The sequence below is a fragment of the Sceloporus undulatus genome, chromosome 6 (assembly GCF_019175285.1).
Source record: "Sceloporus undulatus isolate JIND9_A2432 ecotype Alabama chromosome 6, SceUnd_v1.1, whole genome shotgun sequence".
Classification (NCBI taxonomy): Eukaryota; Metazoa; Chordata; class Lepidosauria; order Squamata; family Phrynosomatidae; genus Sceloporus; species Sceloporus undulatus.
In genome coordinates, this window is record NC_056527.1 from 146,801,641 (window position 1) to 146,818,498 (window position 16,858).

The 16,858-nt window shown below is 48.3% G+C and overlaps 1 protein-coding gene across 1 annotated transcript in view; it reads right to left on the reverse strand.

Moving 5' to 3' along the window:
* Positions 1-16,858, reverse strand: part of NEDD4 (NEDD4 E3 ubiquitin protein ligase) — a 65,717-nt gene that overhangs the window by 33,989 nt on the left and 14,870 nt on the right. The window contains 9 exon segments of the mRNA XM_042472630.1: positions 194-418; positions 1,462-1,581; positions 2,340-2,405; positions 5,234-5,401; positions 5,486-5,603; positions 6,041-6,201; positions 6,901-7,003; positions 8,943-9,004; positions 9,780-9,830. Of these exon segments, the coding sequence (XP_042328564.1) occupies positions 194-418; positions 1,462-1,581; positions 2,340-2,405; positions 5,234-5,401; positions 5,486-5,603; positions 6,041-6,201; positions 6,901-7,003; positions 8,943-9,004; positions 9,780-9,830 (1,074 nt within the window).

The following is a 16,858-nucleotide window of genomic DNA, read 5'->3' on the forward strand; positions in this document are numbered from 1 at the left end:
ACAAGGGGCATTTAAGATCACTTCCACACTAGGAACATTTAACACTACTCTTCCATGAACAGAGGTAAACAGAATTAGAAGAGTAGCTCCCCACAGACTAAGATGGGAGGTTTCCACATTACAAATCTAGTACTGCTTGACTCCATAGAGATAAAAACACAGAGGAAAACAGCTATCACAGGAAGCAACCTACCCATGTTGTCGTTTTGGTGTTGTGATCAATGAAAAAGAGCCTGCCGTTGGGTGCGCTGCGAACTTCCCAGCCTTTGGGGAGGAAGCCCTGGTCCATTTCTGGGGCTTCTGGATGCAAGGGCTGCTGCAAGGAGCCATCCAAGGCCTGCTTGGCGGAAGGCCCTGGAGCTGCTGCTGCTGTTGTTGCTGCTGCTACTGTGGCCTGCTGACCTACATCCACTCCCGTCTATTGGAAAGAGGGAACGTGAGAAGAGCCAGGCAGGAGGGGAGGCCTCCCAGGGCCTCGCTCACTGCCACAAGCGTGAGAGGCTGAGCTGTGGGCTGCCCTGTCTTTGAAGTCCTTGCTCTGAAGTGGGAAGGGGCAATCCCATGGGCTCCTCATGACTGAGCACTTGCTACCATCTCAGCTAATGCCCACCATTCACCAGCTGTAGAAGCTCTCCATTTTGTCCAGGAACAAAAGTAGCTTGTCTGCTGCACGGGTGCCTCTCCTGCCTGGCCAGACCACTGTTCTGCCCATCCATGCCCTTCCCTACCTGGCTTCCTTCTGACAAGCAGCTCCCTGGGGTCCCTGGCCCAGCCCAGCCTTTCCTTGCCCTGCTCCCCACATTCTCTGGCCTGGAAATTGTGGGCGGAGGAATGGGGATTTTTATGTTTGAGAATGATGGGACCACAACCCTCCTTCCTCCAGCAGCTCAAACTGTCAGAATCAGAGGCATTTTTCATAGACTGTTATTCCCAGGACTAAGGAGACATACTGACTCTACAGTGGGCCCTTGGTATCTGCCGAGGTTTAGTTCTAGGACCCCCAGGGACACCAAAAGCTATGGATGCTCAAGTCCCATGATAGACTATGGCATTGTAAAATGGTGTGCCTTATATAAATCAAGGTTTACTTTAGAAGTTTTTTCCCCCCAGTCTGTAGATGGTTGAACCCATGGATGTGAATCACAGGACAACTGTAACAGGTCCTTATCTAATTTGGAATGGTATTATCCAGAAATAGGTGTGTGCCCAGAACTCCCCACACTAAAGCACATACAAACGGCATGGCCTTGTCACACCAATGGCAAACGAGGCAGAAGGCATGCAAGGGAGCTGGAAGGGAGATAACAGTTCTCTGGACACAGGGAGGCTCCAAGCCCCACTGGCACATTGGAGCTGCCATGGGTCCCACACTGGGATGGAAGAATTTGCCAAGGAGCACACCAACAGCCAGGCACCGGGACCCACCTCCACCCGAAACCTAATGGGTTCAAGAGAATGTACCTGGAGGGCTGGCTTCTTCCAGGTGGTCGTTTGGGAATTGTGGTCAATATAGTAAGATCTTCCTTTCTCATCTTTCCTCACTTCCCAGCCAGGAGGCAGCCCCGATGAGGTAGGCAGTAACTGGAATTAGGAGAGACATTATTAAAATTAGCCGGCAAAGGCTACAATGGAATTTCCCCTGTGCTGAGCGTAAAAATCCCTGAGTATTTTGTTAGGAACCAAACTCTTTGCTGGCTGAACTGGAAGCCCTCCTCCTCCTTGTCTTCAGCACTCCCTCATTCTCCCCTAAACCTTCACCTGTGCGGATTCTTTGCCCCATCTCCAAGACACCCCTTTGATTTCTGCCATTAAGCATCTCAAACCCATGTTGAAATATCATCCAGACTCCCATCTTTCTTCCAATTTGTAAGAATACCCCCATTTCCTCATTACTGGTTCCTGCTTATGCCTCCTTCCCTCTCTCTGGGTTCCTTTTCCTCGATATCAAACTCCACCACTCCAACACACACACACACACACCTGTCCTGCAACACATCTGTCAATTACTTCTAGAAGATGAGTTGGTAGGACAGAGGTTCATTCTCTAAGTGATTCCTGTCATACAGCACAGTTGGATAGCTGCTTCATTTAATATCCCTTTAAATGCATCATTTTTATGCTTTTTAAATAAGTAACAACAGATTATAAGCTCTGCAACTACAGTCTTTAACCCTTTGACTCTTAAGGCCCTGGTTTTTCAGTGACACCAAAGTGTTTAGCATTCTAAAACTCCCCCATATGTGCAGCAGCAAGACTGAATGCATGTGCAACATGGCGAGGCAATGTGAATAGATCTGGACTGAGGGCAATTGGGTAGGATAGCCCCAAGTATCACTTACAACAGGAAGGGCCGGATACTCCTCAAGGTGGCAAGTCTGTGGGGCAGCTCTTCTGCTAAAGTCGTTCTTGAAGGAGAAGATAAGAACAAAACAAAAAAAAGCTTTTAGAGGCAGGTCAAGGCAGCTCTGGGCTGGTGAACCCATCAACCCCATTGCCAGCACATGCAAAAATGAGGTCTACTGAGAGCTGCAGTCCAACCAGGTCTGGAGGGACACACTTTTACCCATCCTGCTCTACAGCAACTGCAATGACAAGAGAATAGACACACACAGCAGGGTGGCCCAGGTCCCTTATGGGAAGTTCCTGTTGTGTTTATGCTCAGAATATTCAGTTCAAGAATGCTCCTGGGTGAAGCATCTTTCCCATCCCTGCGTGAAAACACATGTCCACAGGCACAGACAGAAACCCTCACCATGCTCCAGTCAGGGCTAAGGGTAGAAGTTAAGGCACACCCTTCAGCTACTGCTTACAAGTTCTTAAACAAATACAAAAGATCAACAGTGCAGCATGCCAATTTGCCCAAACCACTCCAAACATGTGACAGAATTATAGCTGTTTCTGAACACACCAGCAACTGAGAAGCTATTGTGTTGCGCAGTCTTGATCAGTGTGTATGTGTATGTGTGTGCGTCTGGTATATAGAAGATCTCAGGGCAAGGAAGCGGGTTGCGCAACGACTAGAGCGCAAATGGCGGACACATCAGGACTTAGCCGACAAGACACTCCTAGAGTCTCATTTGAAGGCCTACGGAGGCCTACGGAGTGGCAATAGGTGCAGCTAAGAATTCGTTCTATGCTGCACGTATTGCGTTCGCGGAGTCGCGTCCAGCAGAGCTGTTCAGGGTGGTGAGAGAGCTCACTCAGTTGGCTCCCCCCCCTGAACCCACTATTGGAGCCATCTAAAGCCTGCTGTGACGAGTTTAACAACTTCGTGGATAAAATCTCTCGGCTAAGAGCTGATCTCGACGCTGTTATTGGTTCAGAATCAAGAGTAGAGGCGTCCAGAGCTTCCGTGGACTCAGTTGTACTGGATCATTTTGAGTCTGTAAGTACCGAGGATGTGGACAAGATCCGCGGTAGCGTTAGGAAGACGACCTGCTCTCTTGATCCCTGCCCTTCATGGCTGGCAGTTCAGGGGGGAACGGCAACAACAGAAATGCTGCGTCATATTATCAATTCATCATTCGGGGAGGGCTGTTTTCCATCTAATCTCAAAACGGCCATTGTAAAACCTTTATTAAAGACCTTGACCCCCTAATTCGAAATAATTATCATCCTGTGTCACTGCTCCCATTTTTAGGGAAGGTAATCGAGAGAGTGGTTGCCTCCCAGCTACAGAGGGTCTTGGAGGAGACGGATTATCTGGACCCATTTTAAACAGGTTTCCGAGCAGGCTATGGGGTTGAGACTGCCATGGTCGCCTTAGCCGACGATCTCCATCTGGGCATGGACGGGGGTAGCGTGTCCCTGTTAGCGCTCTTAGACATCTCTGCGGCCTTCGATGCCATCGACCATGGTATCCTTCTGGATCACCTGGGGGAGTTGGGAATCAGGGGCACTGCTTTACAGTGGTTCCGTTCCTACCTCTCAGGTAGGTTCCAGATGGTGGAGCTGGAGGACTGTCGTTCTGATAGGAGGGCCCTGACATCTGGGGTTCCTCAGGGAGCGATCTTGTCCCCTATGCTATTTAACATTTACATGAAGCCACTGGGAGAGATCATCCGGATACATGGGGCGCGGTATTAACAGTACGCTGATGACACCCAAACAGTCTTCTCTGTGTCTCCGACTGATGCAGTGACTAAGGATGGCATCTCTCCACTCAATGCCTGTCTGGAGTCGGTAATGGGCTGGATGAGGGAAAATAGACTCAGCCTGAATCCAGAGAAAACGGAAGTACTTGCGATAGGCTCTTGGGAAGGAAATTTTTCCACCTGTCCTGAACGGGGTCACGCTCCCCGTGAAGGACACTGTTCGTAGTTTGGGGGTTCTTCTGGACTCGTCGCTTCACCTGACTCCTCAGGTGGATGCGACGGTTAGAAGCACCTGCTATCAGCTTCGGTTGATACGCCAGCTGCATCCCTACCTGGACCGGGGAGACCTTGAAACAGTAATGCATGCACTGGTAACCTCTCGAGTTGATTTCTGTAATGCGCTCTACATGGGGCAACCCTTGTACCAAACTCGGAAGCTGCAGTTGGTTCAAAATATGGCCGCAAGGCTGGTCACTGGTAGTTCCAGGGCCAGCCACATAACACCCGTATTGAAAGATCTGCATTGGCTGCCAATCCGCTTCCGGGCTCAATACAAGGTGTTGGTTATTACCTATAAAACCCTAAATGGCTTGGGCCCAGAGTACTTGGAGGACCGCCTCTCCCCATACAATCCGCCCCGCACTCTCAGGTCAGGTGGGAAAAAACTTTTGAGAGTTCCAAAGATGAGATACGTAGGGACTGCGCAAAGGGCTTTCTCTGCGGTGGCCCCGCAGTCTTGGAACTCTCTCCCTGATGAGCTCCGCTCGGCCCCCTCCCTGGAGTCATTTAAGAAAAATCTCAAGACTCACTTATTCCGCCAAGCCTTTCCCCACATGTCCTGACTGTCATCTTTCCTGTGTATTGCGTGTTGTTTAGATTTTAACTGGTTTTAATCATTAGGTATGAATGATGGATTCTTAATGATGTACTTTATTATACGGTTTAATATGGGGGAGTTCTGTGGTCAAATTTCTATCTGTAATTTTGTTTTATGCTGTATTGTATTTTATTATTATCTTGTAAACCGCCGTGATCGAAGGAATGGCGGTATATAAATAAATCTCATTCATTCATTCATTCATTAAGAGACCTCACTGCTCAAAACACACCCTGTTTGATGGATCAACAAAGGTGCTTACCGTGGAGGAAGCTGCCTGGTCAGCCCCTGAGCAGCCAGAGACAATGAGCTGAGCGCTCAGTTCTTCCGCCAGGCAAGTTTCTGCATCCGAGCTGCCCTGATGCATGGCTGCCCGGGGACTCTGGTTGTTGTACATGGTTGCTTCATCTTCTGTTATGATTTCCCAACTCTTTCAAAAAAAAAATATTAACAGAATTTCAACCTTAATGACATTTTATGCATCAAAAAGCTACCCAAGGAGTAAGGTGCTCACCTCAGGAGATTCCCTGTTAACAAGATTCTCAGCTTCCTCTGTTATTTGATGCCGATGTGCAAAAGCACGCTGGACCTCCAACTGAAGACTGCTGTTTTCTGTGTCAGGCCTTGTGTCCCTGTTTCCAAAACAAAGAAGGGCTGTTACAGCAACTCAGGTTAGGTGTGGATGAACTCTGACACTTCCAAGTATTTCAAGAGAGTAAAAGGTAAAGGAACAAGTTGGACACACTGCAGCAATGCTTGAAAGAGACCTAATATAAGACATATCACAGTATTTTCATGAGTGTGAATGAGTGAAACTCACTGTAAACTAATGACTAACATGGGGTTAGAAATTAACTAGTCTGAAGGAATGGGCTTCGAAGGGTGCAAAGCCACCTGCCCACTTTGATTCTAATTTAAAGAGACTCATATTTTTTTTCAGCAACAGATGGTAGGAAAAGGAGGAGGGTGCTTTCCATTTAGACACACCTAATAGCCAGGTGAAGCATCCTCATTATTTCCCAAGACAGAGACCCGTACGCTCCCCTCAGCAGACCAGCCACTGACTTACTGGGCAGTGGGCCTGGTCCACTGGGTTCTTCTTGAATCGTGGTTGACGTAGTAGGTCCGGCCCAAGACATCCTGCCTCTCTTCCCAGCCAAGGGGCAGCGTGGACTGGGGCTCCTGCAATGGGTGAGGGGCCTCCGGTTGGTCCAGCACAATCCAGCCAGGCTGCGCACAAGAGGAACAACACACTGTCATGGCACATGGCTGCCTTCAGATCCCAGTTCAGTCAGGTCTTTAAAAGAGAGTCAGCCTGATGGGACACCAAAAATGGCTCCCATCTGATTTACAAAGTATCAAAGTGTATTCAGGATTAGGGATACCGCTATATACAACCATGTTACCTGGGATTTACAATGACCCCTATGTTATTGGTAAACAAATCTCAATCAGCGCAGATACCTTCTGTGATATTTCCAGCTCAAATTACTTTGTTGGATGTATAAATCTAAGAAATATGGAACAGGTAATACCAGCGGGGTGTATAATCCTGCTCAACCATGGAAACTCACTGGGTGACCATGGGCAAGTCACATTCTCCTTCGCACCCACCCATCCCACACAACTGTCTGATGCTCCAGTTTGCAAGAGACCCAGGAATCAGGTGGCTGGAGTGCAAGAGCCTCTGGGTAGTTCATTAATCCAATCCAGGTCAGTAACAGGTTTTCCATCAAGATGACGGGAGAAACCAAAGGATGGGCATCAGCCAGTCCAGATGTCATTTCAACAAGTCAGTAGTCCAGATAAACAAAGCCATGAGGGTGGGAGCATTTCTGACAATCTATGCAATTTCCAGAGGAACAAAAATGGCCCCCAACCCCATCACAGTTGTTTCTGCCCCAATGTACAGCACAGCCTGACACTCACCTCCGGCTCTTCAGCCTGTTGTGTGCCTTCTTCTTCAGTTCCATTATTTTTAGGTAAGTAGGTCATTTTTAACCTGAGGTGCCCTTTCACACGGGATTTATGACTGCAACATAAAGAAAACTTTGATGATCTCAGGCAGTGCTGTGCTGGATTGGTCCCAATGCCCCCTTAATGCAGCATTATATTATTATTATTATTATTATTATTATTATTATTATTAACCTTTATTTATAAAGCGCTGTAAATTTACACAGCACTGTACATAAAACCTTTTAGTTAGACAGTTCCCTGCCCGCAGGCTTACAATCTAAAAAGACACAACACAAAAGGAGAAGGGAGAGGTGGTGGGGAAGGGGATTAGGTCCAGCAGTCCTTCTCTACCTCCGAGGCCTGGACCAAGGCAGATGGAATGGAGGAAGGGCTTAGGTTCTTAATGGATGGTCAAAAGGAGAAGGGAATGACAGTAGGGATGGGGGAAAGTCCAGCTCATCTGCTCTCTCACATAGGCCTCTCTCCCCCTCAAGATGGTGGTCGGAAGGAGGGCTCATAGTCTTTCAGGCGAGGCCTGTTGTTGCTGGCCTGCCTCTCTCCCCCTCAAGATGGTGGTCGGAAGGAGGGCTCTTCATCTTTCAGGCATTCTGTCCTCAATGGCATTAAGCCCACAAGATGGCCATAGCAATCCCCCTCTGTGCTCCCCAGGGACCAGTTTTCAGGGGAGACTGCCTCTGGCATCAACCATGAGAGAAAGACCTGGTAACAAGAGTACTGGAGAGGCTGACCCCCAAAGGAACATGCCTTTGGCTTGTTTGGAACCTCCACCATTCATCTTCTGCCAATGGATTATAGTATTACAACTGTGAGAGAGACAAGCATCTCCTCCTCCACCTTCTCGGTCCCAGGCCTCATTCCCCTCCCCCCCATTTCACCTCCTCTTACTTATCTTTCCTCCCAAAATAAAATAACCCTCCCCTTCCAAACAATGCAACCCTCCTGCATAATGGAGTCCCTTTTCTGCAGCTCCCAGTTCTGCAGAATCCTCTTTGAGGTGTCCTGACCAGGAAAATACTACATAGCAAACCAGATGCATGGACACGATAAATTCCTGCAAAGACATAATGATTCCGGCACTTTCATGTTCTGTTCCTTTCCTAATAATCCTCAACATGGAATTTGCCACAAGTGGGTGGAAGGGAATCAACATTTTTATCCAATTGTCCACCAACAACCCAAGAGCCCCATTCTGGTCACTCAGCACCAGTACTAAGCCCATCAGTGCCTTAGCAAAGTGAGGAGCCTGCGTCTCAATGCACATCACTTCACGCTTGCTGGTGCTGAATCATGCTTGCCATCTGGCTGACCATTCCCCAAACACACACACACACAGCTCAAGGGATCCTGTTACAGCATCCTCCTGCCACTTTTTATTTTAATCATCTCCAGCCATGTGTATTGCCAGCAAACGTGGCTCCCAAGCAGCTCACTCTGAATTCCAGATAATGTAGGGATGTGTTTAGAACCACAGTTCTCAACAGAGTCCATTTCTCCCCTTTTTGTATTTTAAGCTGGCACCAATCCATGAGAGGCCTCTCCTCTCATTCCATAAATGCACTCTTTGCTCAGGAACAATTGGTACAAGACAATGTCGAAAGGGAACAATGTCTAGAGCCTTTATGGCTGAAGAGCAGGGTATAAATACCATAAATAATAATAATAATAATAATAATAATAATAATAACAATAATAATAATACAAGTCCCACCCACCTGCTGGTTCACTCTCTGAAAGTACTGTAAAAAGTTAGGGTGCCCCTTGGCAGAAGCCACATTGATTCCTTGGTAAACATGGCTGTCCATAGACATGTCCAGAAGAGCTAATGCTGCCCCTCCTTCTCCCAGACTAGTCCGGTCTAGGCCCCAGTTGGCCCTAGTTGCACCCTCCCCAATTCACTCTGCAATTGAAGAGCAAAGTCTTTCCCAGTTACAACAGAAGAGAATATCCCTGGCAAGCTTCAGTGTAGACAAGAACATTCAGAGTTTACTAACCTCCTTGGATGAAGAAGGAAATCCTTGAATGTGTATGGCCTCTCTCTTGCTGGATCCTCTGTCTGGAATGAAACAGGAGTTCTGGGTTTTGGATGGGGAAAACCCAAAACACAGGTATTTTCCTCATGTGCCCAAGACACAACATGAAGCACTACTCTTTTCTTAAGGCACTTTCTCAGAAAGCTACAAGAACAACTAGAGCCCCTCTCCCTCACCACCCATAAGCCAATTTTTAAGGAGCAAGTTTGTTCTAAACCACTGCAAACGTAAAAGGGGAGCTTTTCCTAGTCCAAAACACATGAAAATTGTTTTCTAATGCAGTTCAGAATGCCCAGCCACTTGGAAGTACACAAGATGGCCAAACTCTGTTTACCTGCTGATGCTACTTCAAAAGGCTCCATCATCCTCACCACCACCACCACCATCATTCAGACAGGCTAAGAAAAGGGCTGTTAAGAGGGCACTGCGTTGTTTGAAACTGTACCATCCTTACTGATTCTTAAACATCAATTAAAAGTGCATGTTTAAAACTGTTTTAATATAGTTCCTAGTTTCTCTTTCAATATTGACTCTATTTAGATTTTCAATTATTAATATCTAATTATATCATAATATGTAAATTGTCTTAAATCCCCAATTGTGGGGGAAAGGCGGGAAAAAAATAAAATTAAGGATAATGACAACAATACCATCCATCCAGTGTATCTACTTCCCACAAGTCTCCTCAGAAAACAGAGTAAATGACATAAAGGGAGGCAAGTATTTTACACTGAGAGCATAGCATGATTCTCCAACCTTCCCTCACCCCGCAAAAAAGAGTTTTAGAGCAATACAAACCGGCAGATGACAGACAGGCACATCTACCTGGCCGAGAAAGTCATCTCTGGTCTGGGAAGAGAAAAAGCATTAATGGTACATGGCCACAGAAAGGTTACTTGCACAGCGAAAACCACTCCAAGAAAAAAAATTCGCGCACAGCGAAGGCCACCCGCTGCCTGGAAGAGTGAGGGGGCTTTAGGCACAGAGGGAAATTGGTTCTGGCCAGCTCCAAGGCAAGGACAGGGCTTGGAGAAGGACAACTACTACTAGCACCTCTTCCTCCTCCTCCAGGAGATCTTCACACATGGGAAAGCTCATACTGGGAGATACAGTCCCTCAACCTGGATCTGAACTGAACAGGGCTTTGGAAAGGGTAGCACAACCTTGCCAGTGGCCATGCTGTCCTGGGCATTTTGGAGTTGGAGTCCAAAAAATAACCTTTCCAAGCTCTGTGGGGAATCTTCTCTCAAAAGCCCCCCAAACCAGAAACAACCTTTCTACTGTTGCATTGTTTCCACATTGTTAAATGCCACTTTATGTTTTCCCCAACCAAAGCAATTAACAACTGCATTAACAACTTCTTCCTCCAAGACGAGGCCTCAGCCCTGGCTTACCCCCATTATCAAGTTTCTCCGGTCCTGCTCTAGAGCAGCTGAACGTCTTTGGAGAAAGTCCAAACAGTGGGCTGACTTTATCCACTTCAAATTTGTTCTTTCGTCCTTCTCACACGCCCTCTCTATGGCTAAACAAACTTATTACAAATCACTGATCTTTGAGAGGCGCCCGCAGCAATTATTCTCCACCTTCAACACTTTGCTTAAACCTCCCTCCCCTCCTGTCTCTTCATCATTCTCTCCTAATGACTTTGCTAATTATTTCATCTCAAAGATCACCACTATTCGCTCTGAGATAGTCCCTCCCGATTCTTCTTCTGCTCATAATCTTCTTTCGCCCTTGCCTAAAAAATTTTCTGTGTTTCCTCCCGCTTCTTTGGATGAACTCTCTACACTTCTGAACTCTTCCAAACCTGCAACCTGTCCTCTTGATCCAATTCCTACTTGTCTTCTAATTTCTATAGCTCCCTCTCTTCTGCCCTCGCATCTCGATATCTTCAGTCTCTCTCTCTCTACAGGCTCCTTCCCGTCGGACTTCAAACATGCTCTCATTTCCCCAATTCTGAAAAAACCTTCTCTTGATCCATCCTCTTTATCTAGCTATCGTCCATTTCTCTTCTTCCCTTTCTTTTCTAAAGTTTGGAATGGGTTGTTATTCTCGCTGTCTTGAGTTTCTTGAAGCAACTCCATCCTCGATCCCTTCCAGTCTGGTTTCCGCCACGACATTCTACAGAGACAGCTCTCACAAGATCTCGATGACTTTTTACAGGCCTAGGCTAATGGCCTTTACTCTGTTCCTCATCTTCTTGATTTGTCTGCAGCCTTTGACACCGTTGATTGATCACTGTCTCCTAGTTGAACATACTCTCTGACCTTGGGTCTCAGACTCTGTTCTCGACTGGTTTAGATTTTTTTGTCAGACAGATCTTTTGCAGTGGTTGCAGGTGGTCAGACTTCATCTCCTGTTCCCTATCTGTTGGTTCCCCAGGGCTCGTTCTGGGTCCCCTTCTCTTTCTCTCTACACACTGTCCTTAGGTAAACTCATCAGCTCTTTTGGTTTTTCCTACCATCTGTATGCCGATGACACCCAGTTGTATCTTTCCACCCCTGACCTTTCTCCAAGGCTTGAACAGCAGTCTCATCTTGCCCCACAGCTGTCTCGCAGTGGATGCGCCATCGGCGTTTGAAGCTCAGCATGTTCAAGACGGAGTTCTTGTCTTTCCTCCTAAGCCCACCCTTCAGCACTCCTTTTCTGTCTCTGTGGACAACATTTCTATTCAACCAGTCCAGCAAGCCGCCGTCTTGGTTTTCTCTTTAATTCTTCTCTGTCTTGTATCCCTCAGATCCAGACCACGCCAGGTTGTAGATCTTTTTTTTATTTATTATTAACTTTTATTTATAAAGCGCTGTATTTTTATACAATATTGCCAAAATTCGCCATATCTCTCGCCTTTACTGCCAAGATCTTGGTCCATGCTAGTGGTCTCACAACTTGAATACTGTACATCCTCCTGGTGGGCTTCCTCTTTCTCACCTCGTCCTTTAACTTCTGTCCAGCATTCAGCTGCACGGATTATCACATCCGCCCACTGCTGTGACAATATCTCTCTTGTGTTGGCATCCCTTCACTGGCTCCCTCCCTTTCCGCATTCAGTTAAGCTCCTGCTGTCGACGTTTTAAGCCCTCCATTGGCTGGCCCCTCCTTACTTATGAGACCTTATTTTTTCTCACCTTCCCACTAGGGCCCTCCATTCTGGTAGTCAAGATCGGCTGTCCCAGCCCAGGATTTCTCTGCCCCATCCTCGGATTCGCCCCTTTTCACTCACTGCCCCTCACTCCTGGAACCTTCTTCCCCGCGATCAATTCTTTACCAGTTTCAAAACGGAGTTGAAGACCAGGGCAGCGTTCCCAGACATTGCATAATTGTCACTTGCTATTTGATGTTCTTTTGTTGTCTGTTTATTGAATCATTTCCTGTATTGCTATGTATTTTATATGTTTCTCTACTATAGAGGCCCCTTCCCCTCCACCACTCCCTTCTCCTTTGTGTCTGTCTTTTTAGATTGTACACCTGAGGGCAGGGAACCGTCAATTAAAAAGATTGTATGTACAAGCGCTGTGTAAATTTACAGCGCTTTATAAAATAAAAGTTAATAATAATATATAATAATTAAATTTCCCTCCGCCAGCCTCTTCCCTGGCCTGCAAGCCATTCCTTGTTGCTGGGGCCAACCGACTCAAAGGCAGGTTACAGATCGCCCGTTTGGGGCGGCCTGCACCTGCCCCCTTCCCGCTGTATCGGGGCCTTCAGCTGCCAGAACGGCAGCCTCCAAGGCCCCGATCCGCACTTTCCAGGCCGCAGGGAAGCGGCAAAAGCGCTTCCCCGCGGCCTGGAAAGGACACCCGGCGACGGTGGGGAGGAGGAGAACAGGGCTGCTCGGCCATGTAAGGCTGCGCCCAGCGACGCAAAGCTGGAAGGAGCTCCAAACGGAGCTCCTTCCGGGGCTCAGAAAGGGACGCTCTAGGTGCCCTCACACGGCCCCACTACATACAAACCGCGCCACCCCGTTTAGAGGCGGGCGCAGTCGTGATGTCGTAATGGCGGCCCCCGTGTGGAACGGGAGCCGCCCTTTTGTACGTGCTGAGCTGTACTAGGGTTGGGGGTGTCTGGAAGGGATGCCCCTTTCTAACCTAGTACGTGCTGAGCCGTACTTTCATGCCCATCTGTAACGGCCAAACTTAAATACCAGGTTGAAACAATGTCCCTACTAAAACATCATAACCAATAGGTAGCCATACAAAATGAAAACACGAACACCAGAGACCAAATGCTTCTTTGAACTTGGTGGGTTTTCACTGTCCATCTGAAGCAAGCACAAGATTGCCCAGGCCTTCTCCAGGGAGGAGGGACACTCTTGCCTTCGCTCTCTGGCCCTCTGAACCACAACGCGCCCCCAAAATGGAGCAGCCGCCATTTACAGAGTTTTGTAGGAGAAGGAGAAACTCCACTGACAGCCTGATCCCCAGTCGCTAAGGACTTCCAAAAGGCTGAACACCCTGAAATGAAGTAGCTGCCAATGAGGTCAAGTAAATCTGTTAGTTCTTCCTCTCCTGATGTTCCAGGTGAAACCTCAGCAGCAAGAGTTTGGCTCTTGGTGGGATAATTCCCCACTCCACAAAACTCTTAGTGCAGTACATCTGCTTTTCTGTGTTCTCTGCAGTGCCTCTTTGATTTCTGCTCTAGCTGAAAGGGAGGAAGCACATAATGTGCGCATACAAAAACACCACACACCCAGCATATGCATAGGCATCTCCCTGTATGCTTCTTTGAGATTGTGTTGCTACTTTTCTGGAACAAAGAGAAGGGATCCTGGTCAAACATGTGCCTGAAGGGACTGCCTCTCCTCAGACTGGTCAGGTCTGGACTCTAGAGTGCTGCTACATTTTGCTTGACTGCCTGCCAACTAGGAAGGAACCAAACTCCATCTTCATCCTTAAAGAGTTAGAGCTGGCGCACTTACGGAAAGGCCAGTGCCTATCTCAAGACAGCTCATGATAACGATACAGTTGACCCTTTCGGCCCAAAGCCTCCATAAAAGCTATTACTGAATCCAAAAATATCATTCAGTGGACCGGCTGCAGTTTGTCTCTTTCTTCAAGGACAGCTGCACCACAGGGCAACCGGCAGTAAAACCACAATGAAGCTGGTGAGCTTACTCCTTGTTAATACTTCTGGGGCTGCGCTCTATGCCTGAGACCCAATGTGTATCTGCCTAGGAGTAAGCTCCATATAAACACAGCCCTTATTTTATTATTAACCTTTATTTATAAAGCGCTGTAAATTTACACAGCGCTGTACATACAATCTTTTTAATTAGACGGTTCCTTGCCCTCAGGCTTACAATCTAAAAAGACACTACACAAAAGGAGAAGGGAGTGGTGGTGGGGATGGGGATGAGGTCCAGCAGTCTTCTCACCTCCGAGGCCTGGACCAAGGCAGATGGATGGGAAGGAGGGCTTGGCCCTACTTTTCCAAGGTCACAAGCATGAGGCTGAAAAAAGCAGAGCAGTTTAGTTTTATCTATCTTTACACCCGTTACTAAAATGCTGTGAGCTGCCTATTGCTGCGGGCGGTCCTCCGGGTTGTAGAGAGGTGTGCAACTGGCACCGCCCGGGAGCCGCCTACAGACTGTGAACCGGACTGTTACATCTCCGCAGCTGCGCCAGCTGCGTTAGTCGTGGACTCGCCAAGGCAGGGGAGAGGCACCTTGGCAGCCTCGGCAGAGAATGACTGAGGTGTCTTCTCTCTGCCTCTGGTGCTGTATTGTAGGGGGGGAGGAGGTTATGATGGATGTGGGAATGTTTTGGGTGGGAGGGCAGAGGGTAATCTCCCTGGCTTGGGGGGGCTCCTATTGGAGTAGTGTGGGGCAGGGGGAGGTATAGCGGTAGGAGAGTGGATCAGCGTTCCAAGGGGGGCGAGATCGATGCTTAATATCTATCTCCCCTTCCATCCCTCTCCTAACCAAAAGATCTGAGGGTCACTCCACCCATACCACAAACCCTGTCTCTGCTCCTGTGCAATGCCAGGTCCTCAAAATAGAACCCACATTATCCACGGCTTGCTCGAGGACAACAACTGTGACCTGGCTTGCATTACTGAGACCTGGTTAGGGCCTGAAGGGAAGCTGTGTGGGCTCCGGCCTACTTGCCGGGTTCTCGATGAAGGACCAGACCAGGTTAGGTGGGTGGGGGGGGGTGTTGCCTTGGTGCATAAGAACACCTTGTCTCTGACCAGAACCTGTCCGTCAAACCTCCTATATCAGTGTATTTACTTGACCCTGAAGGCCGAGACAATCTAGGGATTCTGTTGGTCTATCGGCCACCCCGTCCTAACAGACTCCCTTAACGAGCTGACACAGTTGGTCTCGAGCTGATGCTGCAGTCCCCCAGGTTTTGGTTCCTGGAGACTTCAATCCTCCCCGCGCCAACTCTATTCCACCCAGTGCGGCTCGGGAATTCATGGATCCATGACATCAATGGGCCTGTCACAACTGTGTGGGCCTACGCATTCTGCGGGTAAATACACTTGATATGGTTTTTGTTCGGACATGGAAATTCCGTGGCGGAAATATCTAATATTTCCCCCTGTAATGGACGGATCATTTTCTGGTAGAGGCAAAAATCAAGGCATCTACCCAGATCCTCCCCGGGGGTGGCGGACTTATTCGAATGGTCCACCTCGAAGGCTGATTGAACCCAGAGGTTCCAGGAAGCCCTAGAGGGTATATGGTTGGAATGACGGCGATTCTGTTGATGCCCTGACTAACATCTGGGACACTGTTCTCCAGGGCTATACACAGTATTGCTCCCAACGTCCTCTCAGGCCTGCTTCCAAAAAGAAGCCTTGGTACACGGAGATCTCGGGCAAGGAAGCGGGTGCTGCGAAGGCTAGGCGTGTCTGGCGGAAAACCAGCCTTATCCGACAAGACTCTCCTAGACCGTCTTTTTGACGACTATGGAGGGCGATAGATGCGGCAAAGGAATGTTTCTTCGGCGCACGTATCGCGTCCGGGAGTCGCGTCCAGCAGAGTTTTTCAGGGTAGTGAGGGAACTAACTCGCTCCCTCCTGCCCTGAACCCGATCCTTGAACCTAAGGCCTGCTGTGACCAATTTAACAACTTCTTCGCGATAAAACCTCTCGGATAAGGGAAGGTCTCATGCCAGTTAGAGCAGAAACCAGAATAGAGGTGTCCAGAGCCTCTGTGGTCTTTATACGTGGATCATTTTGAGTCGGTGAGTACGGAGGATGTGGACAAGATCTTTAGAATGTTAGGAAGACAACCTGCTCCCTCGATCCCTGTCCCTCATGGCTAGTGGCTCTGGGGGGACCGGTAGTAACTCAAATGTTACACGGATTATTAATACATCTCTTAGGGAGTGGCAATTTCCATCGGCTTAAAATTGGCCACAGTAAAACCTCTGCTCAAAAACCATCCCTTGACCCCCTGATGCATAACAATTATGGCCAGTTTCGCTATTGCCATTTTTAGAGAAGGTGATCGAGAGGGCGGTTGCAATCCAGCTTCAATCGATCTTGGATGAAACGGATTATCTAGACTCATTTCAACACGGCTTTGGGTTGGTTACGGGGTTGAGACTGCTATGGTCGCTTGGTCGATGATCTCCGTCTGGGCATGGACAGGGGGACGTGTCCTTTTAGTGCTCTTAGACATCTCAGCGGCTTTCGATACCATGACCATGGTATCTTCTGGAACGCCTGGCAGAGTTGGGAATCGGGGGCACTGCGCTCCAGTGGTTCCGATCCTACCTCTCTGGGAGGTTCCATGTGTGCAGCTGGGGGACGTGTGCTCCGACAGGGGGCCCTTACATCTGGGGTCCTCAAGGAGCCATTCTGTCTCCCATGCTTTTCAACATTTTACATGAACCGCTGGAAGAGATCATCCGGAGACATGGGGCACAGGG